This window comes from Ciona intestinalis, chromosome 1, assembly GCF_000224145.3.
Source record: "Ciona intestinalis chromosome 1, KH, whole genome shotgun sequence".
Lineage (NCBI taxonomy): Eukaryota > Metazoa > Chordata > Ascidiacea > Phlebobranchia > Cionidae > Ciona > Ciona intestinalis.
In genome coordinates, this window is record NC_020166.2 from 6,046,497 (window position 1) to 6,072,658 (window position 26,162).

General features: G+C 42.4%; 2 protein-coding genes across 3 annotated transcripts; one reads left to right on the forward strand and one right to left on the reverse strand.

Moving 5' to 3' along the window:
* The first annotated feature begins 568 nt into the window (after positions 1–568).
* On the forward strand, positions 569–5,733 carry LOC100179032 (probable C-mannosyltransferase DPY19L1). Its single transcript, XM_002131945.3, has 13 exons — positions 569–909; positions 1,053–1,231; positions 1,361–1,514; positions 1,590–1,746; positions 1,862–1,991; positions 2,326–2,508; positions 2,751–2,899; positions 2,978–3,104; positions 3,334–3,542; positions 3,725–3,869; positions 4,131–4,257; positions 4,658–4,842; positions 4,990–5,733. Exons 1-13 carry the CDS (start codon positions 597–599, stop codon positions 5,110–5,112), a joined length of 2,181 nt encoding a protein of 726 aa, XP_002131981.1. The 5' UTR covers positions 569–596; the 3' UTR covers positions 5,113–5,733.
* Positions 5,734–5,853: 120 nt separating this feature from the next.
* Positions 5,854–26,162, reverse strand: LOC100179828 (fibulin-2). Of its 2 annotated transcripts, XM_009859124.3 has the most exons (24): positions 25,830–26,162; positions 25,398–25,635; positions 24,415–24,507; positions 23,668–23,838; positions 23,424–23,527; positions 21,775–23,245; positions 21,399–21,697; positions 17,580–17,704; positions 17,031–17,156; positions 16,347–16,419; positions 15,089–15,160; positions 14,947–15,003; positions 11,867–11,992; positions 11,625–11,762; positions 11,368–11,502; positions 10,918–11,046; positions 10,639–10,785; positions 10,109–10,249; positions 9,385–9,522; positions 8,814–8,939; positions 8,136–8,259; positions 6,429–6,564; positions 6,280–6,364; positions 5,854–6,107 (listed from the first exon to the last, which is right to left on the reverse strand). In XM_009859124.3, the coding sequence occupies exons 1-24, from the start codon at positions 26,128–26,130 to the stop codon at positions 5,968–5,970; spliced, it is 4,695 nt and encodes a 1,564-aa protein (XP_009857426.1). In that variant the 5' UTR covers positions 26,131–26,162; the 3' UTR covers positions 5,854–5,967. The 2 variants fall into 2 exon arrangements, with proteins under 2 accessions (XP_009857426.1, XP_018668509.1); XM_018812964.2 differs by lacking the exons at positions 5,854–6,107; positions 6,280–6,364; positions 6,429–6,564 and adding an exon at positions 6,714–7,888.

The window sequence follows — 26,162 nt, forward strand, 5'->3', positions numbered from 1 at the left end:
ATTGACTCCGTTAATAGTTTCTTGGTAAACACTTTCGATTCCCTTTATTTTCATCTAGTCATTTACGACATTTCTTGATTGTTTATTATCAAAAGAAGTGAACAGATAAAGCCGCTAGCATACGCGATTATAAGCATTCGTCACCAGAGAGGGAGAGAGATACCATTAGTCAGCGTAACTTTCTACACGTCAGCATCTCTGCGATATACGTGCGTAGCAAAGATAGAGTTACTGCTGAGATAGTCTCAAATGTTACTGTAGTAGTGTAGTAAGTTCAATCAGCTTAAGATTAGGTAATCGCGACTTCTGCGCTAGATGCAGTTGTGTATAGTTGTTTAGACACCAAAGCAAATAATCAACGGAAATGAGCGCCTATTTAGCGTACATATTAGTTGTATTCAGTCATGCGCTTCCTGGTGCACACACACAGTTTGACAAGCGCTTACGTATTGTTTGCAAGGCGTTCTGCGCGTGCAAGCAAACTTGTTTACGTTTTGACTTTGTCGATATTTTAACGAATATGGCAATAACACATAAACCTAATTTAATGGTGCTGGGATATTTTTCTAGGTTTAATATTTTAAGTGTTAGTAAACATGGTTCGAAAACAAGCAGGTAAACCTGCAGTAGTTGGCTCTAATGGCGACTCTGTTAAAAAAAACAGCAAACGACAGCCAAGAAAAGAAACTGCATCCCCTGTGCCAACTGCATCTGGGAAGAGCTTCCTAAACAATTGGGTTATTGTTGCTTTCCTATTGGCTGGTTTTTGTGGGTGGCTTCACGGACTTCATATTTGGGCCATGTTTGAAAATGATCGACATTTCTCACACTTGTCTTCATTAGAACGAGACCTAACTTTTCGAACTGAGATGGGTCTCTACTACTCTTATTATAAAACCATGATTGAGGGTAAGCACCAACTTTAGCTTAGACTAGTATAATAAACACTTTTTGAATATGTGTAATCTAAATTCATGGGACAGGTGAAAAATCTCTTACAACCATGTATTGCATATTTATACATATATTTGATTTTAAATTTTTTTCCACAGCACCATCAGCCTTCAACGGTATGCAGCAGATTGTGTATGACAACATTACTGAGTATCCAAGCACCATTAATGTATTGAAGAGGTTCAACTTGTACCCAGAACTGATCATAGGCACAGTGTACAGAGCTTTTGATTCATTCACAAAAGCTTGCAAAATAAAAACAATGACATGTTGGAAGGTATTGGCTCACATTATTACATACTCTTAGTCATAACTCATAACTGACCCTTTTAAAACAAACTGTGTAAAATCTGCCAATAATTATCATATAAATATTGTTTTTCTGTATGCTGTTTTGTGTTTTCAGATTAACAGAGGAGATTTGCCACCCATTAACAGCTGTGAAGGAATTGGAGACCCACATTATTTCTATGTGAACTGCATTTATGCGATCAATAGTGTTATGATGTCCCTTGTATTTTTGTATGGCTGGTACATATCGGGAAATTCATTATGGGGAGGTAAGCTAGGTTCTGAGGTGTTCTCAGTATAGCCTATTATTTGTGGCATTTTTCATGTTGTTTTTTTGCTTTCAGGTATTATTTGTGTCGCATTTTATTTCTTCAACCATGGAGAAGCAACCAGGGTTATGTGGACTCCTCCTTTGAGAGAAAGTTATTCTTTCCCGTTCCTTATTCTGGAGCTGCTTCTGGTCACATACATGATCAAATGCCAAAAGCCAGATTATTATAAGTAAGATTGTTGTGAAATGCACATTAAAGTTTTTATTTGATGATGTTTAGCTCATTTCACAAGTACTTCTCCAGCACATGGTAATATCTAATCTGTATTGTTATTTTTTTAATAGACACATGAGTGCAATTTGCGCTGCAGCTTTTTTCTTCATGTTACCTTGGCAGTTTGCCCAATTTGCCCTGCTTACACAAAGTGCTTGCGTGTTTGCTCTTTACATGCTTGAGTTCATTGGATCATGGAAGGTAAGAAAATAGTTTGAAATTCCAGTTAACTCATGATGTAGTTTATATTGACTAAATATTTTCACTGTATTTGATTCCTCCTACTGTGAGAAAAAGTGCCCCTTTACTTGGCCAGAGAGGCAGAGGCCACACAATTTGCCAATGTTTTTAAGAGTTAGTCCCAAGTTTTACTTGTTTAAAATACATACAAAAACATCTTCCTATCATACTGATTTATAATGAATTTCCAATCTAAAATGTTGCATGGGATAGTGCTTATACAAAAAAAAACTATAAATTTAGTAACTGAATAAAGAATAAACTAGGTCTAACAAAACATCATCTTTTCTTTCAGATCATGATTCTGATTCATGCTCAAATAATTGCTCTGCTGGCCAACTTCGTATTTCAGTTTGGAAACGAGATGCTTCTAACCTCATTCTATGCCTCTAGTCTTATTGCTATCTATGCAATTGTTAAGTTTGAAAGAAAAATAGATGGTGCAGTAAAGAATTTAATTCTAAGATGCTTAGTGAAGGTAATATACAATAAAATATACATTCGCTGCATGTAAGAGCTCTAAGTAATAAAAACGTAAGATATATATATATATATATATATATATATATATATATTTATACTTTATTCATAGTTCACTAAAATATAAAAATAGTTGTTCTTACCCTGAACAGTTTTCAATATCTACTGTTACTGAACATGTTGAGTAACTGTTAAGTTTATTTTGACGCACAGTCATTCAAATGTGTCCCACTAACACAGGGCTTTGCTTGGTTGATTGGAACTTTTGGATTGAAGAAAGTGATTGCTACTGCACTCATGACAGCTGACGATGCCCATATTTGGGAAATTCTCAAGTCAAAATTTTCTGACTTCAACAACTTTCACACAATGCTTTACACCTGTGCTAAGTAAGATTCTTTTTTTTTCTGATATGGTTGTTACAATTAAGTGAGATTAATCTTTTTTACATTTTTTATTGTTTTTAGGGAGTTTGATTTTTTGGAGATTGAAACTGTGATAAAGTTGTGCAAGACATTATTGATACCAACCATGTTCGTGGTCACTGGAACTCTTGCTTTCAAATGCTTGAAGTATGAATATGAACAATACAAGGTACATTAACATTAGGTGTAGAAAACTGTTTTTGGGAGGTACATTAACATAAAATAAGTGTCACTGCTTCTTTTTGTAGTGTTGGGTGAAGTCATAATTGGTGGCAACGTGGCATCCTAAGTGAACCTATTGTATAATACTTATTAACTCATATATAATATGGTAATAACTAATGCTCAAATAGAGGAAGCAGCAGTTGTTATCTTTGTAATATAATATCTTAATTCAGGAGAAAAAGGAAGCAGAAGGAAGTGAAGAAACGACAGAGGTTCCTGAATTGGATGAAGAAGCCATCGCACATAGAAGCAAACCAATGGCAGACCTTGTGTACACTGTGTTACAGATGATTGCATTCACTTGTATGACCATACTTATCATGAGACTTAAACTCTTTATGACCCCCATGATGGCTATAACTTCAGCACTCTTAGCTAACAGGTATACAACTTTATTAGGTTTTTTTATGACTTCTTTTGCCCCAGGCCAATACGCAATCTATAATTGCCTCTAAAAAGCTTTTACTGCCTCTTTCTGAAAATTCTCCTCTATCAAGAACAATTATCGAGTTACCTTACTCAATGAATTCTAGTCTGCATTATATAACCCACTGTTTTCTTCAGGCAACTGTTTAGTTTTGTTGGCTCCCGCCAGCGCCATTCAGCCATGATATGTGTTGTTATTGCAATGGCATGCGTGGTTGGCATTGGAAATCTAACCCACCAATGGAATATAATTGGAGAGTTTGAAAACTGGCCACATGAACAGGTAACCTTGCCTCAAATGATGTAAAATTGAATTTTTTGTATCCTTATCACAACCTCCATATTTCATTGAGATTTGCATCGAAATACCAATAATTTCTTGCAGCGAAATATCAAATTATGTATTCGTTTAAAAACAATTGGTAATTTAAATGAAATAAAACCTGTCAAGCTTGTAGCAGCAACAATAGACTGTCATTTGCTGATGGCAAATTGCCACCATTCATCCTGTTTCCATTCAACATTAATTATCCATTGTTTTCAGTTACTCAATTTCATCAATGAGAATTTACCAAAAACTGCCGTCTTTGCTGGAGCCATGCCCACTATGGCAAGCATAAAGCTCTCATGCTTGCGACCGATTGTAAATCACCCTCACTATGAAGATGCAGGTAAATAAAAAATCAATTTTTTTTAAACTCATATAATTTTACACACAACGACAACTGACTAATTAAGTGGCTGTTACAATATTGTTGTATTAAAGGACTGCACTGCCATGCTTATGTAATATTAATAGATTTATAAAAAATAGTGATATTATGTAGAATCCACAAGTGCAACAATTCTAAGCCAACAACATCAGTAATTTTCTAATGTTGAATAAGTACATTAAAACAATAATTCTTATATAAAATCGTGTTAACACTTTTTGAATATGGTTAAGATGAAATTATAAGACAGTTGAAAATCCCTTCCAAGCATATATTGCATATATATGTATTGTATATGGTTAATTTTGATTGTTAACCGATTTTAAATCAAATTAATATTTTTTATTTTGGTTGTTAGGTCTTCGTGAAAGAACCATGAAAGTCTACTCCATGTACAGCAGAAGAACATTGGAGCAAGTCCGAGACACAGTAGAGGCAATGGGAGTTGACTACTATGTCTTGGAGGACTCATGGTGTGTCCGGAAGACCAGAGATGGGTGTCAGATGCCAGAGATATGGGATATTGAAGAACCAGAAAATATGGTATGGAATAACACTTGTGTTTTATGTTTTGTAATTCAATAAAGGTATTTAATGTTACAAGTATGAGCAGATTGATAATTGTGTGGTAAATATATATTCTGGCATTTTAATCAATACTCTAACTGAAGAATTTTTATTTCCTTTCAGGGTAAAAGGCCAGCATGTGCTGTTGCCCGCGCTAATCCAAAACCTTGGTTTGAAGTTGTGTACAAGAACGATGTCTACACTGTTCTTAAAGTGAAGAAGAAAAACAAGCGTAAAACAAACTAAACACCTCTGTTCATTCGAAATACATAAGTTTTAATGCAATTAGGGCAAGAGGACTAAAAACACAAGTTTTATTTTTTATTCATAATTCAAAACACCAATGTTGCTAAAAGTAGGAGATTTCAACCATACTAGCATCTGAATCATTGTGGACCAAAAACTGCCTTCTGTATGTAATTATGAGTTCTGCCTGTATGTTGCAATGTGCAGTATTCTTGGAAAAAAGTGCCTTTGTTTTTGCACAGTATTTTACACATTAATATGCTTACACTTATGTTCACCTTAAATTGTTCTGCAATTCAAAAAAAGTGAAAGCTTTCTGCTAACCTAACTGCCTGCCATTGCTTTGTGAGATTATTTAGTTAAAGTATTTGTAGATACATGTTACTGTTGGTGTTTTGTTTATTTTCGATTCGTTTTAGTTATTTAATGTATTTGCTTTGTTTCTGAAGACAAAATTCAGCCTCTTGTGAAAATGCCTAACAGTAGTAACTAATACGTTTCTAAACCCGCATTTTGTTATCTTGCATACTAAGTGAAGCTTCTCATTTGTTTCTGTCATAGGCTGGGTGTCATCACTGTTTAGTGTTGGTGGCGCTTTGCAATAAACAAACATTACCTTGACATAAAGTGTGTTAAAAATGTCATTCGCGCATATTACATATGTTGTGTTAATTTGGTTTGGTTTTTAGTGCTTGCTAGTGGGAAATAGAACTTTGTTTTATAACGGATTTCGAATAGGCGTTGTGCATCTTGGCGTAATTTATATTTCAACAGACTTTAGCGTGCAAGAAGCGTTAACAAACTACATAAAAGCAGGTATTAGAAACTGTACAGCGGTTCTGGTAAATGTACACATTAGAAACTGTACTCCGAGACATAAACATATGCCACGGCCATCCATAGTTCCTTGCCGCCACCTAACGACGTCTCGCTCGCTTGCAAATATAATACTGTGGACCAAGGTCCAGCGATCGGGTGCTCCAAATCTAATGTTGCTGGGTAGAAAATTAATCATTGTTAATAACTTATATGCAACATGGCAATTTACAATTATTCCTGGCGCTACCATAACGTTCAAGGCGAACATAAAATTTTTGTTCAGACTCGTATTTTTCTCAAAAAATCATTCTCAGTATCACTATTTATTTCATCTCATGTGTTACATACCTCGGTTGCCATAGTTTTGAATGCCAAACTTCCCAGCTTCGTTTCCACGCACTAGACGCACAACAATAGCGGATGCCTGACGGCTCTATTAATTGCAAAAAAAGTAATATTTATTGACTGAGCTGCCAGTTACTTGTATTATGCCTTACCATGAACAAACGAAGGAGTGTTTCCGAATGGCGAAGTCTGTACATAGACGGCAGCATCACGTGTATATGGAGGTAACTTACTTGGGGACATGTTATCGGGTTGCAAGTTTTTCTGATGCATTTCACCCTAGACTGGCTATAGTCGTGAAATGAAAAGTCGGGTAAGATCAGATATTTGATTAACGTTTCTTTTGTGCAATGGTCGGACAGTCATATCAAGAACCCTTACAAGCCTTGAAGCAAAAAGGCTGTGATCGGACTTGTAGTGAACATAAAACACGCATGCTTCGTAACCAGGCAGCCACTTTTTCGTCGGTTTATTTGGATGCCTGTGTGCCTGTAGGAGCATATTGGCATTGTAGGCGAGTGACATGCAAAGTGTACATTGTACAAGGCAGCTTAAAACAACGTGGAACATCGGCAAAACAACGAGGATGCAAAAAATAAATAATCTAAAAGCAGGAACCAGTAAGAACATTCGGGAAACTTTACCCATTTGCTTCACCATATATGGCTTAAGCGGCATTGTCCGCTCAGCTTGGTACGCCGATGTGCAAAAAATGAGATGATAAGACTATGGTTAATGAATTAGTGAACTTAAACGTATTTAACCCACACATTATATGGGAAAATATGCGCAAAGGAATATAATAGGGTAAGAAATTGTTATTAGATCTTAAACAGGGGGCAATTAATAAAAGGGAACATAATTTTCCACCAGTGTTGTTTTGTAGTTTAGTTTCTTTGTTAACAGCAACCGATAATTTCTCATCGAATGCTTATGTGTGTTACTATCTATGCTGTGACAGACTAATACTGCATTAAAGACGAAAAAATAGTTATCTCTAAACGATAAAACACTGAAATTGAAATCAGGTTTGGCGTGCTGTGAGAGCGGTTATGCTGTAATTTTGAAATCCCTGATGCGCTTGAAAACTTGTAATTTACATTTGCCGATTCAGCTATGTACATAATCCTAATCTGGACTCTTCGCGCCCTCCTATACAGATGCGTAGGAGCTTCTTTTTGTCTCTAGGTGCCACACAACGACTGATTCAGCCCGACTGTCAAGTAGAGAAAACTAGAAGTGAAATTCCGAAACAAAAATATATAAACGAGAAATAAAGGTGGCCCATCTTCGCTTTCGGTACAACTTCAATGTGAGGTCGACCACGTAATCTTTCGGTCCTGTGAGTTTCCTCGTAGCATAAACTATTCCACTCTTTCTCTTCTTAAAACGACGCTTAGATGCGCGGAAGAGCATATCCTCGTTACCCTTGGTAAGCATGAAGTAGTATCGATCTTTCGGGTAACCTTTTGCTAAACTCATTCTGAACAAAGTTGTTCCGGGAGCAGCGTTGTTCCTCACTGAGATGTTGTGGTGTGAAATCTGCTTCGGCAGTCGTATGCACGACCGCTTGTTGGTTGCCGCTTTGCAGGATTGACGAACGCATCTTTTTCTGGAAGCCAGCAGTCGCAGAGCAGGTGCCGCCACAACAAGGTGTTTGCGTGTAACATCGTGCGGAAGGCAGGCAGTGAACATGCAAAGAAAACAAACGCGCCCCATTAGCCACTTATACCGCAAATTTCTTCACAAAACATGTTAAACGTCTCCTTCATAACCGCGTTCAAAATATAGTGGTTCACTACTGAGCAGCCACTATCAACCCAAGCAAACAGGGAATCGGGCACAACGGTGTAACTTACCGGTTCGAAAGTCTGGCGTAATGCGCAGGGCAGGTGATTTCAACACACTTGAAGCCTCCTCTTGTGTTAAAGCAAGTCTCTGAGCGACTGCAGTTGTGTTGATTAGTATTACACTCATCAATATCTGTAGAATAGGTTTGATGAATAAAAAACTAATGTAACTGAAAACATACGGCTTAAATAATAGCAGCGACGGAAACATGTAAGTTCTCGGTTAAAAGAAGGCGCACTATACCACCAAGTATAGTAGGTTCCATTTGGTATCAAACAAGGAACATTTAACCAAATATAAAACCGTATCTCACGACTCACACAAACTAATTGTTTAGAACTTAGTATATTTGAATAATATGTGATAAAGGTGTCCCATCTCCCCCCACTGCACTATATATATATAGTGCAGTTGGGGGAGATGGGACACGTTTAGCACATCAGACCAAATGTCTTGATCATGTTTTAAACAGTTAACAAAGTTCTCTATGGAAGTCGCGCGAATACGGTTTTGCAATTCTTTGATTTGGCTACTAAAATGAAACGAGAAATAGACTGAAAAGGTGTCCCATTACCTCCCACCCTACTAAATGCACAATTTACCGCTAAAAAAAACATTGCGTACAGTTCTTGGTTCATACGAAACTTCATGTCGCCACCAAGTCTGGTCAAAATAATCAAATCTACCTGTGCAAGTTCCGTCGAATCGTTCCAAATTATAACCACTCGGGCAAACACACGAATAGCTTCCTGGTGAATTGCGGCACCTGTACATGCATCTCTCTCCGGCCGCAAGTGCGCATTCGTTAATATCTGCAAGGATTGTGCAAATGCCGTAAGGATTTAGTTTGACGAAAGCGGTTTTTAATGTCAACAAAATGGGCCAGGGTTAAATACCACTGCTCGCTGAACCAATTTATCTGTATTTTGTAAACCAAACTAACCCATGTGTCGGCAAATGCCACCAGTCACCGCAAAAGCAAACGTATGCCAAGGTAATTATCTATTGCGGCAAGCCTTCCTGTATTCTTATCGCCACAGTGGTAGCTTCAGCAATGTATACGGTGCAATAAAGCATAACTAACTGCTACACTAACCCATCACGGTGGCAAATCAAGACAAGTTATTAACTTGGAAAATATGTAACAGGTACCGTTAAAGGGGTCATGGTTTCCGCCGCCGATGTCAGAGCTTTCACATTTGTCAGTTTACCACGGTTTTAGTTACTTTTTAGCTAGGTTAATTTGAAAGACTTTACCTTGACATCTGGTGCGACTACCCTGGAAGGTTGTCCTGTAGCCACGGTTGCACTCGCATCTGAACGATCCAGGTACATTGACACACCGAGCGCCCTCGCCACACTGATGAATCAAAGGGTCCTCGCATTCATCGATATCTAAGTTAAAATTCAACAGATGAAGATCTCCGTAAGGAGCGATTAGGAATGTAATATAAGCACTCGACATTTTACTTGGCATTCAAGAACTGTACACCTTAAGTTGCGGCGTAAGCTGGTTTAAAATTAGATTAACTGTTTGTTTGGCCCCTTCAAGCTCAGATTTTCATTTCTGTGCCAAAATGCCAATTTACCGCATTCTGCATTTTCTCCATCCCATTTTCTCTTTCAATTAGCGGCATTTGAGCGAATGGTTTTGTGTGTAAGTAGGGATTTAGTTGAGAATTAGATGTGGTTCGCTGCCTATGTCCAGCGCTCGCCTAGTGCAGCCATAAATAAAGCTTCTTGCCTAATTGCGCACGAAATCCAGCAAACATTTACTAAAGAAGCATCGTTTTACCCCTGGTAGCGGCACCGGCCACTTTCATCGATACAAGCTGCTTACATAGCAATTTACACAGCTGTTCAAATGAAACCGATATATTTTCCCGTGAGCTTGAATAGCCGATAATTGAACCACTTTACACCGATATAATGTGGTGGCTTTACAAAGTTTTTTTCAAAAATACACAAACGTGATATTTACCAATACACGAGCGTTGATTGCTGCTCGGGCGAGTTCCAGGTGTGCATATAATTGGATCTTGGCATCTGAAGCTGCCTTCCTCGTTGATGCAAGTTGAACCGCTGGAACAAGTATGTGTACCGCGGTCGCACTCGTTGACATCTGTGTACATAAATATGTGGTTTGCTAGATTCTGAATTGGTTTGATCCGCCCAAATCCGTTCCGAGTGCAGCTTTTCACGGGAAAGTGGTGCAAGCCGACCCGGGAAACCGATTACACGTCGCTTGTTAGGGAGTTATTGGGTTACAGAGTTGGCAACGTCGCGGAGCGTCGATTCAAACGAGTAGTAATCTGCAAGTTAAGCTTGCGGCTTTCGCGTTGTGTGTGGCCCAGGTTGCAAACCACAGTAAAATGAACTAATCACCAAGGTCGGGATATTTGAGAGGACGTTCTTTCGACAAGGGCAATATATCAAACCGATTGAACGCATTAGCGCAAGTCTAGTTAACCAAACCCAGGTACAGCTTTTTAGGTGAAACATGAGACTTACCTATGCACGACTCGCCGTCGTCACTAATCTCATAACCAGCCGTGCAAGTCAATGATGGACGTTGGATGCAATTAAAGCTTCCCTCTGTATTGACGCATGTCTCACCGTCAGCGCATTCGTGAGCTCCCAAGATACATTCGTCGATGTCTGAGATGGAAAATCATTATTAATCTATGGGTCTACACACATGCGGTCTGAATGTATTTTCAGCTTCGTCGATGTTATATTTAACTGCTGTCACATGCGGGCGAATTAAGACTTTGCCAATATGTTATTTACCTTCACAAGACTGTTGATCTGAACTTAGTACATAACCATCGGGGCAATCGCATACGTACGACCCGTGTGTATTCCGACAGTGCGTCCCAGAGGGGCAAATATAGTCTCCGGATCGACATTCATCAATATCTATGGAAATTCGATTTTAGAAAAACATTTCCTCATTCAGACAATGATATCGACTGTTCCCATATCATAATATTCTACAAGGTCGTGCTTAATGTCTTTAAATGTTAAATCGATGAGATCAGAGTAAATTGCAAATCTAAAAGCGTTCGGGCCCATAGAATATTGAATCACGTGCGTCACTGATCAAATTTAATATTATCTGGCGATTATGCAAATAAAAACAAAAGGTATATAGAAGTAAAGAATAATTTTCTATTTTTAGGGGTGGATTGCTTTTTTTAAGCAATAATTTCTATTTTCCATACAAAATCCCAGCCTTACCTATGCAACCACCGACCGCGTCGGTGAAATAGCCAGCGTCGCAAGACTTGGCTACACATCGGAATGAGCCTCGTATGTTGATGCAGTTGAGCTTGTCCCCGCAATTATCGATGTTTAGCTGGCATTCGTCAATATCTGCAACGGTTTGCGGTTAAGGCGCTGTCACTTAAATGTGCCCTTTGCTGATCAAGAGCTCGAGGTCCAGAATTGCAAGGTAAACCCTCAGCAGGTGGGGTATGTGTGGGTTGGCCACTTACCGTCGCACGTGTTGCGGTCGGTGAGCTCGTATCCAGTACCACAGCTTATGAGTCGCTGACAGGTAAAGCTACCGAGCGTGTTGAAGCAAATCTGGCCTTCAACACAGGAGTGGGTCGCTAGCACGCATTCGTTGATATCTGTGGGCGGGTTGACATTTACATACAAATGATTTATTATGCATTGTATATTTTAACTATCACTGTTTACAACTGAAGGAATTCTGCATATTTTTTGCACATACCTGAGCAAGTCACACTATCGTCTTCAAGGGCGTAGCCTTCCCTACAGGAACACTGGATGCCAGTGCTGGTATCAGTGCAAGTGTGGTCGCATACGTTGCTGGTGGCGCATCGCGGTCCCGTGAACTCTGAGAAAATATAGCGGAACATTTGAAACCTCGGCATCGACCGTGACGTGGTTACAACTGAACTTTAACAAGAGCGATTTGCTTTAGGGGTGGAGAAGTTGGAATTTCATTCAGTTCTCATGCTTATTAGCGATCAGCCAGACAGAATAATTTATATTTATCTTCGGTTTCTGTGACACTGTGTTATCTGAGGCGCCGAAATTACGATTCGTGATGGATTTCTGCTAAAGAGTGCGGTGGTTACGTAAATAAGGTCAACACCAAACTTGGTTGGGGGTCCGCGGTAAAGTTCGTCAGGGTTCCATGGCAGACTGCTAGTTAATGAAAAGCGATCGAGGCGTCGGGTCCATGAGAAAAGCAAGGACCGTGGGATTCCGTGGTAATCCATTCGCAAACACGGGACAAGGGTTCGTTTACCCAAAGACACACGCGCTAATCTCACAGCTCGTTTGATACATAACACGGCGAAAGGCGGTCTTTGATGAACAGCGAATATTTGTGGGTTAACACGGCGCCGGGGATTGCCGCTATAACCAATCATGGGGTCAATGGGATTTGGGAGACTGCGGGCCATTGCAATTTGACCATCGCACGCAGAAAGGATGGCATGAGAATAGAATGCGAAACCTCGGATTGCACAGCAGAGTTAATAATGAAAGAAGTGACTACTTATTATTTACCGGCGGATCTCCAGGTAAACACCTACCCACCGCCGCAGTGGCCGCAAAGCTGCCGGCGACCCTTATCGCATGCTAGTCGGAATTTGGCGCTGAAAGCTGGTATCGGTCAACGAAACGAGTTTACTGAGCCGGGAACGCAAAGTCGGCTCTTCAATCATCAGTTTAGAAGGTGGAAACCGCTTAACCGGGCGAAAGCTGGTTTGCGTTCGTTGTTTTCGTAATTTTCACACTCAACGAGTCGACTTGCACAAGATATGTGCATTGACAAGCACCGGGGGCTGTGAAAGCCGGGAGGTCCTTTTAACCGAGCACAGGGGAACGGATTGAGAATCTGTGCAAGTGACACGAGACTGCTAGCCTTGTTTGCAACAGCAAATCGTTGTTAATGCGAAACTTGAATGATCGGTATTCGATCAACGCGAGTAGACTCTTGTATAGTTTAACCATTTTATCTACTTTTCCAAACACGAGTACCCGTTGTGTGAATAGCGTGCCCAATGCTTCACACAACGATTTTAATCTTTCCGTACAACAAACTTTTGCGACGTCACGCCCTTTGCAACACAGCACCGGCAAACATCGCGTGCAGAGAAATATAACAAGATACTACTTCATATACGGCATCCCCAATTTCCCATTTGAAGCCGGATGAAGATATCGCGGTCGGACATCCGGAACTCGATGCTTTATTTTTGCTGCAGGCGTCGCACGAACAGGAAATCCTCATAAGCTGGCGAACAGATTGAATTGCTGGCCATTTGGTACTGACAACGGCACATGTTGTTAACCCCCGAGTTAACAAAGAAAATTCCTTTGCCTACGCACCCGTTCCAATGTGCACAGCAGCGATAATTGTTTCGTAAATATTTATGTAGCGGTCAGTGATAGCCACGTGACGTCACCGCGCCCTGCAAAAGATCAGCTGTCGCAATTGAAAACGTCACCAATCCCCGATTACCGCATACGTAATTAATCTTACAACGTTACGGGAGGTCGTGGTTAGTTCTTCTGCTGTTTACAACACGAGCATCGGGGTTTAGCAATTAATTGTCCATAATTAAAGGTGTCGCGCCAGTAAGATGATAATGAGACCGCTAAGCTGCGAGTTTTGGCGCTTTCAAGTCGGTCTGGGACAAAACCTATTGTTTCTGCCAAATGAGAATCGAACACGAAGTAAATAAGCAACTTGCAGTCGCATTTGGAATCAAAACAGGAACCCAAGTGTTTTCGAGATACAAAACAGGCAGCATAGAAGAAGGTCCTGTATGCGTCATACCCTCCCTTGTTGCTCGAAATGCCAACCGGTGACCTATCTATAATCGCACTGCACTCCAACTACGAACGTTGTTGTGGTTGGTTAGTTTAAACGAACAACAGTTCATGACCCTGCTGCTTGTGGCGATAAACCAGGGTTATACACCACGTAGATATATATTTTGTCCTGAATTAAAATGTGACCAAGTTGGCGGCCAAGATCACAATTGAGCGGGTCGCGCTGGGATTCAGTTTTATACATCTCCATTAACTGAATCCAAAACTAATTTCGTAAGCAAAAATCTCGAGACCTTATAAGGCAGGAAAAAGAAGGCTTGTCATACAGTATTTATAGACCATAGCTCGGTTCATCAATGTGTCCATTGTGTATGAGCAGTCGTCATAAGATGAGGTCGATTGCCCTTCTCATGGCATGACCTTCAATGGCCTGTTTACGCTGAAGGCGTTTAGTTACTGCGACGGTTAATGTGGAATATGGAGATCGTATCAGCGGTCGTACAGTAACCTCCCGTCCGGTATAGGTCAATACACGTTTATAACATAATAGACCAAATCCAAAACACCCGGAAGTCAAGCTACATCAACAAGAAAACAAGGGAGAATGACATATCATAAATACTGTAGGAGTAAGACTGGCAACCATATCACGCCGACGAAGCAGTTTACCACACAAACACATCATTCTAACCGCGTTGGCGAGCTTACTCACGAGAACGCTCTTAAAGTTACATCAGCGAATTTCCCAGCGGTAATGTCCCAGTTAACATAGCCGAACCCGATAAGCCAAAGACAAAGTTCTAAGCCATCTTGCAACGCCTCGCCCACTGCGCAAAATTGTCAGGTATCGGTAAGTTGATACTGACCGAAGTGACCCCGAAACGAGGCGATAACGCACGACCGAATCCTTAAACCAACTCAGCTGATTATCCACGACACGCCTCTATAGAATAATTTCAATATACCGAAACCCGATAAACAGCAGCAAGCTTTTTGACATACCTGTAGCCGGAGTCGTGTTGAGACGCGCAGACTTCGCAGTTGAAGTTGACGTCTCAGCTGTTTGGAAACAAACAAATTACAAAGCTTACTCTCACGGGTGGAATAAATACGCCCAGGAATTCGTGGAAAAAATTAAACTTACTTGTATCTCCTGGTTGGGTGGTAAGGGGGCCTGTCCTGCAGCATTCCGAGTAAGCACTGTTGCACGGTTCGCCTGCAAAGCAAGGGTCATCACCAATTTAGTGAAAGGAATTTGAAGGTCTAAATGTCGTGTGAAGTTAGACGTATATGCACAGATTGGAACCTTAACCCGGTCGCGTTCACTTTAAAACAACACAGTCCCATTACACCAGCGCTAGTTTAAGATAAAAACTTTTACGAGAAAAATAAAAACACCCACAATTACCGTTTTCGTTTCCCATGAAATTGCGAAACAGATGCAAATTATGTTTGTATGTGCGGACGTTTTCATCTGCTGTATTTTCTATAAATTGCCACTATAAGACGCTGCTGGTGGTGGCTATTAAGTAGTCCCTGTTGTTGTCCGGAGCTTTAAGTAAAAGCTTGACTAAATACTTCAAGTGTGAAATGCCCCTTCCGTCGGGTCCGTTAATAATAGCGCACTACTTAAGCATATATGGACCATAGGGCTTGAGGTTCTTGGACGACCCGGCGTGTTTACAAACAATTAAACGCAGCCACAAATTCCTTGCTTTCATCCGATGCGGCGGATAAAAATAACATATCGTTGACGCTCTGCTGCACCAACGAGTGCGGGAAACAGATTCCTTGCATGCCTCGGATTAATTGAACCCCACGAACAATGAAAGAACTAATTTCTCCTGTGACTATCAGATGCGTGAAATATGAGGGACAATCGAATTATTTGTGGCTTAAAAGCCTCGGCACATCTAAGGATAATCGGCCGCATAACACGCCGGTTGGATAACGTCAAATGATTTGCGGATTAGTTAATTGAATGAAAATTCTACGCTTTTTGATCAGCTGTTTGAAATTGAACTCGTAAAGAGATAAGTCGAGATCGTATCTTTCTAAGAAATGAAATAGCAGCCGGGTTATCTGTCTAACCGCACTTCAACACCTTCGCGAATTCGACCATTTTTCAAACATGGAACCCACGGCTGTCATCGCCCACCGATACTTTCAGACGTTCGAGGCCAAGGTAGTTCATCACGCAATCAACGACGTCTGCGAATTGCGAAAAAACGCGATACCTTGTCAAGCATTCGTGCCAAACTTGAGCAACGAAAACACAAACACACCCTGCGTGATGCTAATACAACGCATATTACTGGCGGGTTCGTCGGCACCTGTCGACGCTTTAACTGCATTAGGACAACCTACGTAATACTAGCTTCTTAGCTTGGCACACAACTTACCAAGGATCTCCATGCTGCAGCTGAGGGATAAACCATAAGCCTTCAACCCAAGAGCACAGCAATCGCAGCAGGACTGTAAGTAAAATTTTGAAGTTAGTTACATCACAATGCAAACTGTTATAAAATAAAAAAAACAGACATGAACTTTTGGTATTTAAAAAAGTCGGTGACACTCCCGCTTCGTTAGCATAGTTGAGTAATACCGGGTTATAAGAACAATACGAGAGATTAGAACCACGATTAGCAGCGATAAGGTCATCTTTAATCGGATCAGACCTCGTCAGTAAGGCAGAGGTTGATGGGCCCGTTCACCTGCATACGAGTGACGCACCAAAGCTAATGGTCCCAAATCTAATTAAGCGTAGATTAAGTCCACATTAAGCTCGTATCTTTGGCAGAAGATACAAGAAGCAGGCGTGATGTAAAATCGCACGTCTCGTGGGCTATCGAGGAATAACAACACCAAAATTCAGGCCCAAGTGTACAGCAGGGGTAGTGTTTACTGTTTACTTTACTGGCGGAAGTAATACGATAAAACAATGACCTAATTGCGCAATCCTAGTACGCGCGATCATGCTCGCTTTCGACAGCAATAATAAACAAACATTCGATTTTTGTAAACAAAACCTGACACACGCGGTTGTTGTGTGATTTTTTTCTAATATTAACTTATGTATGACTCACTTTGAAACCGTCTTGTTCGCATTGACCGCGGATTGATGTAGGGGCGTCACATACTGCCATGCTCCGAGCGGTCGCAACTCCGCGGTTGCAGGTTTCTTGTTCTTCCGCCTCAAGGCAGCATTTCTCCTGCAGGGAATTTATGTTCGGTTACGTGTTGCTACAGCGGCTTGTTTCCGAAACAGACTCGTGCGGGCAGCAAAATAAACCGAAAACCTTTAAAATACTAAGCACCGCCATTGATACTGTTAGCCCGACATACAGGGCTATGATTGGAGTGTACACTATATATGTCGCCGCAAGCCATCTCACTAAACATTGCAAGAAAGGCCAAGTTCATTATGTAATGTAATATCGAACACTAACGCATTATGCCTGCGCTTTGCATAATAGTTATTTATGTTGGCTGCTGCAGCCATCGCGGCACCACAGTGTATTGGAAGGAATTGGACATGAATGAATTGCTTGCCACAACATACACGGGGTAATGTAATTAAAACGCATTAACGCGCATCAAAACCGAACGATTATAACCACAGAGGAATTTCCTACCTGAGCCACAGCGCAGATTTGGGTGTAGGAAGTTACGGTCACTGGAATGCCATGACAGCTGTCATGACTTAGCGCAAACTGCTTTCCTTGGTAACAGCAGGCGGTAAGAACATTTTCGAAGCTTTCTGAAATAAAAAAATAACGACTTTTACTGAGGGAATATTTTAAGTTTATACAGTGGAGTGGGGGAAGATGGAACACCATTTATTCTACTTTCTCGTCTCATTTGGTACTAAAAAAGGAATTATAAAACCGTATCCTCACGACTCACAAAGACCGTTGGTAACTTGTCTAAAACACGATCAAGATATTTGAATATTATGTGATAAAGTGTCCCATCTTTCCCTACGCTACCATATGTGAATTGGAAGTAAAAACTTAAAATCTGATGTTAATCTTTACAAACCTGGGAGTTGACAGTGCACGAGACACGAGAAAGTCAGCAATAAAAGTACCCGCACGAAGTTTATAAACATTTTCACACTTTTAACTTGATCAGTAAGCACATATAATCTAACATAAGACTGCGGATAAATTAGAACTTGAAAGTATCTGCAAAACAGACGCAATTTGCTGCAATAGAAGCTGTGTATATAATGCCCGCTACTCGACTTCACGCGTACAAGGCAAGGACTGAAATGAGAGTCGTCAACTCTTCGTGAAGGGATTTGAATCGTCGTCGTTAAAAATTTGAAGCGCGAAGTACTGCTTTAAGATAAGAACGACAGTGAGTGTCAACGGAAACCTGCATTAGCACTTCCCGACACTTCCCGTCGTAAAACACACATCGGTTCGGCACAGCTCGCCACGGAATCCCGCGAGGCAAAGCACCGATGCATGTGGATATAAGCATATGTAGCAACATAGGTCTCGTGGCGAGAAGATAAGTAACATGAGATGGCAAATTGAACGATGGCCTCAGCTTGGAAGCAATGCTTGTCGTATCGCGGTCCAGACGAGGCAGGTATTTTCCCGATTGGAGCTGTTCTAACATATCTCTGGTGCTTGTCATCGGCTGATTGGTTTATACGTGCACCGTCACTGTCACTGCGGGATAAATCTGCCTCGTGCAGCGTCGCGAACGCCGATGATCGAGGAAAGGAGTAAATTATTAAGACAATATTTTGAAATGTAACGCACATTCCAATAAAGGGCAAAGTTATAGCACACGCTAAGCTCGCTTTTGTTATGTATGTGGTCGGCATGGTGACAAAAGCACCCAGGAAGGCTTGCAACTTATGGAATTCCAAACTCTTGCTGCCACGTGACCGACACTGGTCCTGAATTCGATTTGATTCGGAACCCAACTGTGCCGCAAGTCTGGCATCGGAGCAAAGGATGAAAAAAGCTCCGTGAGGTCCCACTCCAGCTCTTCGGCGAAAATCTCTGCACACTTTCGTTGAATTTGCGCTTCGGGAGAGCAAATATTCCATTTAATTGTGGACGCGGATTTAAAGCGCGGTATTTGATAAACGCATTCCCCCGAAACCGCTACCAACGCACGTGGTGCTATATGCTGTTGCGGTTGCATTCACTGATGTGGTGGGAATCGTGTTCGCTGAAATGACTCTCCAACCACTATTTAATAGCAAAAGTCCAACCCCCCACACTCATGTTATACAAGGTTAAACAAGATATTGTTCCTAACCTCAAATAACATGTCTGTCGTTTAGATTTGTGCTAAGCAAATACAGCCACAGAATTGTGCGGAGGTGGTTATTGGCTAAATGGCAATTGGAACCTGGCCGTTACAAGTTATTAACTGTAAAATAGTAATTGACACGGAAGTGTCGTTTGCCGCAAAGACGTCACTGGTTAAAATAGATACAACATCAGTGTTAACTTACTCGTTTACTGTGGTGTGTTTTGGCCACTGGTCTAGTGACACGAAACGACGCCTCGGTATATGTTGTGTTTTGGGTGGGATTTGAGCAAGCTCTTAAGAGATAGCGATTATTAATGGTCTGTTCTCTGACGCATGGGAAGCTCACCGGGTGAAATAAAGACTGCTTTGTTGTATGGCGAAAGCCTGGTTGTTAAAGAGGGCGTACGCACTTAGTGGGCATGAATATGTAACAAGCGCCCTTAGAACTACCCTCGATCGTCCATGTAGAATGGCCTTTGACGGAATTAGCGCGGTCTTACAAGGACGAGTGCGGCATTGATCACTATCAGTGTCGGGATGAGCGGCGCTCGGTGGGCTTCTAGGGTAGTCCTGAAGGCAATTATTTCAAGCAAAGAATATCCGGGGCGCTCCGAAAGCATTGTCGGGGACAGTCGGCGTAAAGGTCACCAAATATTTGGCCAGCGTCGGCCCGGAACCAATTAGCCAAGGAGTCGAAGCTGTAAAAACTTGTGCGTTAAATGGGCTTGGCCCCATGAACGTGTACATAGCGACGCTGGGAGAGCTTTAGCTGACAAACTTGTGTTAGGAGGCAGATGTAAAGCTCAATTTGCGAAGCCACCGATTTAGAATGGTGGTATTTTAAGTATGAAGGTAAATACTAACTTGGTGGCAAATTCCTTTTTAAAAATGAATCTCTCATCCCTCAGCAGACTAACAAACAAATATTATGTTTTGGCGTTTTGTTTATGTAACTGTTAAACGCGTTACTTCAACCGTACATGATGTATACGTCCGAGGTTATCAATTTAAAATCGCCAGTTGTTGCTGTGACTCATTCCCGTCAGGCAATGATGGAGGACAAAGCTCTTACACATTACGTAGTAGCTTGCAATCAAAGCTTCCTTTGTTTGGTAACAATGTGACGGTTGAAGCGCGCGGGGATAGTGTGATGGTCCAGCTGCAAGCTACGTCACGAAGCGCCGTATGTTAAAAGGATCGTGTCGGTTGCTTAAACGGAAAGAGATAACGTCACCCGTTCTACTTTTTAGGGAATCTATCCCCTTCGCATTTCCAAAATCGTGAGATCTCGTCGGCGACCTTTGCAGATTAAGAGATTTGAGGTTTTGCAAGTTCCGCTAAAACCTCCACAAAAAAAGACCGCCTTCGGTGGTTCTCTCATACCTTCGGATCTATCCAACCATCTTTTCTTAACTTTAAACTACACGGCAGCGAGATAACGATCTTTTTCCGTTAGGTTTTCGCCGCCAGACATTGAGAAAGTACCGCGAATAATAGACCCGGTATGTGTGAGTAATGGTGGCGGATGTGCCAATAAACATACCAAGAGGCAAGTTAACCGGTCGCCACGACCGCCTGCAGTGTAAACAGAGCAACCCGATACTGCTTTGTAGCAGCTGCCTTTGAAACTGCGACATATCTCGGAATGTAGATGAGAAACCTGCAAAATCACGTTTACGGTTCGTTTCCGTTGACTTTTCAGACTACGTTTCCGGCATTGGCGCTACGCAGAGGCAACAGCAGTAAAAACAGTTCCGCATTTGGACGGTGTGACGTAGGCAAGAGGTGCTTGATGTAAAGTGGTCACTCGTTTGACCATTTCAAGTGCGCAAGGCGACAGGAGATATGTCATCAGGGGTTCAATTGCCTTTTCATGACACCTGAAGGCTTTCCGCCAGCCGCCCAGGAATGAGATGTATCAACGTCAAGAACGTGACAAAACGCATGCCAATGAAGTCGAGTTAGAGGTCGCCTGGTCAGGGCATTCACCCCTTTACCCCAGGCGCATTTAGAAAGCGTAGAATTCCTTTTTGGCAAAGCGATGCCAATTAAAGTGAAAGAGTAAGACGCGTGGAGTTATAAATCGCTTCGCATTACAAAACATACACGAGAGACCGAAACTGCGGTACATAACTATCTTTATAAACGTGCTTAATACCGTGTTTTAGACTCACCTGAGTTATTGTGTACGTTTCTGTCAACGCCATGAATGCGATGGATTTTATGTCGGTGGTGGATGGTGGCTGTTGTTGTGCTGCGAGTTGTGGGTGTTACGGTCGTTGTAGTGGTGGTGGGAGTCGTTGTAGTTGTTGTTGTTGTTGCAGGTGTAGTTGTTGTAGTTGGTGTTGTCGTTGTAGTTGGTGTTGTTGTTGTAGTTGGTGTCGTTGTAGTTTTTGTTGTGGTGGTTGGTTGGGTGCTGGTCGTTGTGGTTGACGTTGTCGTGGTCTCAGGTTGATCAATAAAAGCTTGCGAACTAACAAAACAAAAGATAAAGTTTGTTTACATTGTGTGATACCGCTGTACAAACTATAAATGATTGGAGACACTTACTCAACCACTTGACCGGAACGCACATTTCTCAAAGGTGGAAGTTGTATGTCAGGGTTCGCTTCGTTGGTGTCATCGTTGCGGGTTTGATCCGAGTTCTCTGTGTTTCCATAGTAGTCCGTCCCCTGGGATCCGGCACTATGGTAAGGCGGTAACGGAAAGTTCAAGCCCAGGTTTTGTGTTGGATTTCGTTGTCCGAATCCTCCATAACTGTCGCTCACACTGAGGCCATCGTTGGGTTGGGCGTTTTGGGAATTCCCACCAACTGCGTTTGAATCGACAGGTCCCGTGCCATGCGAAGATGGGTAGAGGCTTTGGAAATTCTGATTACCAATGCCGGTGTTAGAAAGGCCTTCGTTGTCTGGGGTAAGTTTATCTCCGGCAGCAGCACGGTATGGTTGGCCAAGGTAGCTTGGGTATTGTGCGTAATGTGGGAACGCTGGGTTTGAAGGCAATCTTGAATTTAAACCATCTGATGTTTGACTTGTGTCGCCCGTTTGCTCTGGGGATCGCCCGTTCCCATATTGCGGGTTCAAATACGATTGAGGGTAACCGAGATAGCCGTTCAAACGCGACTGTTCGTCATCTGGCCTCACTTCAGTGAGATCGGAGCCGTCTTCAGGTGTTTGACCCTCTGTACCAGTGCTGCCAGTTTTAACTGCAGTGTTGCCGTGGTAGCCAAGGTAGTTGAGACCATAACCTGGAGGTGGTTGATATTGCTGGTTTGAAGGGTAGGGTGAATATCGAGAGTTGTCAGCACCGTTGCCGGTGCCATCAGATGCTGTGTTTGCACCAGTTTGATCTGAAACGTCAGAGGATTCATGTCCGTATCGATAGTTATCAGCTTGGTGGTTCGTGGCATCGTTATTTGTGTCCTGCTCGCCTTCGTTTTCTGTATTTTCGCTATTGGTTGGTAAATTGTTTGCATTTGAAGGGCCCTGTGGGTAGCCATGGTACTGCTGGTAAGGGTATGGTGGGTACTGAGAGTTGTACGGCGAGTATTGCTGTTTAAAACCATAGTTTGGATATACTGATCCGGGGGGTACGAGAGGTTGACTTTGGGCTGCAAATGAACCTGGATTATAGGGAAGATAGCTTGACTCCTGGGACGAATCTCCTCCTTCCGAAGTAGACTGCGATCCACCAAAATTGCGTTGATTCCCGGCAGCAGCATTTGCAGTCGTGCCGCTTGCATCAGGTGTGTCAGCTAACGGTGGGGCGACCATGGATCCAGTATTACGGGAACCGACGCCTCCAGTGTCACCTTTAGACTGATACAAATCTGAAGACCCAAACTTGTTCCAGTCGGACTGCAAGAAGCGAGTATCGTAACCATCGTCGGCAATTATTGAACCTTTGGTGAACGACGACTGGTCGCCGATGTTAGCTTGTTGGTTCAACTGAGCCTCGTTACCGATGGGATCTCGCATGACTCTTTGGGTGGCCTCTAATGCCAATGATGTTTGCGGGGGATCTGCGAAAACATTTAATAGATAACTAACCAGCTTCAAATTCTTATTATTATTTAGTGCATTGTGATCATACAGTTAAAGTATAAAATAGCACTAAAACGACTAATTTAGCCTGTTTGATAGTTTGAGTGTATATTGCAGGTCACACACATTTTACGTTAAAAAGTTTTGTTAACATACTTGCACGCTGATCCATACGTTCTTGGCAAACATGATCCGTTGCACACAGGATATCGCCACCTTCGGGCGGGCAGTAACAAACAGTACATGGTGGTCGATCAAAGCTGTTAAACAAGTAGGAAAAACTGTCAAACCTTTTGCTCTGTGGTGAGTGTGTCGATTACGCACGATAAAGCTATTACGGGCTTATCGCGCTCAATTTGCACAGGTGACATCGGTAAGTAATAAAAAGGGTATGACTTACTTTACGCCAGCTTGGTATTTATGGCCATCCTCCCCAACGCAACCGACCGCTAAACACTCTTCACAACCGTCAGACGGCCTCGTGTAAGTTTCAATACAGAAAGGTCTCGGTTTCGGACATGCTACTTTAGGAGGGGTTCGCCCATGGCTGTTGAAACCACTCACTTGAAAGCTGGGAAAAAGATGCGAGGTTAAATTACAGGGTTTATGAGCTTATTTGGCAGCAAGTTTGTTGCCAACTCCTATAATTAAATCCTCTGTAATGCCGGGGTTACCCTGAGGCTAATTATATGGGTTCGAGCCCGGGTGACGTCGCACTAGCAGCAGAAATGTGGTTATGTGGAATTCGAACATATGTAATCGATCAGAACATGTGCGAGTATTATTGGATCTACAGAAAACCGCCGCGCCAATTAAGGCTGGTCCTCTTCCAGCTTTAAGCAGCTTTGGACGCCACCAACAAGTTGAATAACCTTGCACCATACATCAACTACAATATGATTGATTCGAACGCAAACAACGTAGGCACGGTAAGACGTTCGCGGTCAAAACTTCATGTGAAATAGCTCTTTCGCCAATGTAACCACAAAATACCGAAAACAACCACGCTTATAAACGTTATGTGGGTGGTTGATGTATCTATGTTTGCTGCAGTGACTTAAATAGGGTATTTTGGCAACTACATTGCAGATAACGGATAAAGTGCATACGATGAACATAAAACCTATAACAACATTAGGCATAGTACCTGCAAACTATCATGCCACCACCCATGGGACAACTGCACATAGTGCTTCCATCGTCGACAGAATACGACTCTCCTTCTGGGACGAGTCCGCCTCTGTAAGACAAAAATAAACGTCACTGCCAACGTAGCATATATTCCTGCGGCCATTTGTGGTATTGTAGCTCGTTATTACTTGCGGAACGTTTATTGCTGTGATTTAGGGCTCGAAAGGCCTTGAATAAACATTCGTGCTGGAGGGTAATAACGGATAGCAGGACCATATTTGTACGGGAGAAAGCGCAAGTGTTAAACATGACCGGACGCGTTGCCTCCCTGGAATTTTTTCGACGGCAAACCGACTGGACGAAAACGTTCGGCGTTTTCCGATAACAGAAAAAGTGCTATTGATTGTGAAATATTGCTATTGCACAGGGGGGGTGGGGGGGGGCTTACAACATAGCGTCCGGTTGGTGTGTAGGCAGGGTTTAAGCTGTTTAGAGGGAGTGGGATAAATGTGGCGTTCCGAAGGCCGGTACTGACGTTATGTGCCCCTCGTACGTCACTGAGGCTATTGTTACACGCCCTCACCCTTGTCCTCGCGGGAGCCATGGATCCCAAGGCGAGTACCTGTCGTTTCTCGCCGCCTTGATAGGCCGGACCGGAACCCAAGAATTCGAACACGCCCGATGCGAATTGGCCGATGCTTTGATCGCAGTTGAGATGTCGGATCCGGCGCATCACAAGCTGTTTACGTGTTGCGCCGTCACCGATGAGCAACGAGATTGTCAGCGAATATGTTTACATTAGAAACAGCCTGTTGTCGCGTTATATCGCGAAGTGACGCTCGCTGAACATGCGGGAGTTGTTAGCTGTGGCGATATGAATGGACCCACCCACTGAGCTTAGGAAAAACACCTCATTGTGCGATATAAATCTATAACCGGTCGTTCGGACAATGGTACGGATTATTTGAACAAATAAATCTGAGAATTGGAGCTACTTACACAAACCCATTGAGGAGACAGTCGTAGTATTGGTAGCCTTCACACTGACAACCCGAACGATCACATGTTGGGCAGCAGTTGGTTTCTGATGACGTTTCGTTGATGCAATTTCTTAGTGGCGGGCACTTGGTTTTATCGCATGGGACACTGTGCTCCGACGCTGTGTTTGCCGAATCGACCGAAGCAGACGATGAGTCGGCAGGCTGAATTGGAGCGCCGTTGCCGACGTTTGCACTGTCTGTGTAGAAGGTAAAGGGTTATTTGTTGAGGCTCAACAGCCACACCCTACAGAACCCCTATTTTTGGACTGCCGGACCACTTGCACACAATACAGATGATAGAAATACCTTTCACCATGTACTCGGTTTGTAGAAATTTCACGCGTGATTTGTGAATGGGTTTATGTACTTAATAAAAGCATGCCGTATTCACCTGAAGAGCTGTGACTTTGCTGGGCTTGATCATTAAACGTGTTTGGAATGTAGGGTTGGTTTGGTTCGCTGTCAATATGCTGCCGGGGTTGGGAGCCACCGTACGGGTATGCTGGAAAGGGTGTGGGATCCCTAACGCCGCCCCTCCGACCACGGTTCAGCATACTTTCTTGATTTTCGTATATTTGACGTGGATTTGGCAATCTCTGGTTTCGTGCATTAGCAAGACGACTGTGGTAAGAGAAGCATGACACCAGAGTCAAGCTGTTTAGTGCCACAATAAAACTTACAGCTAGTTTCATATTGTCCACCTAAACTAACCGAGGTATATATA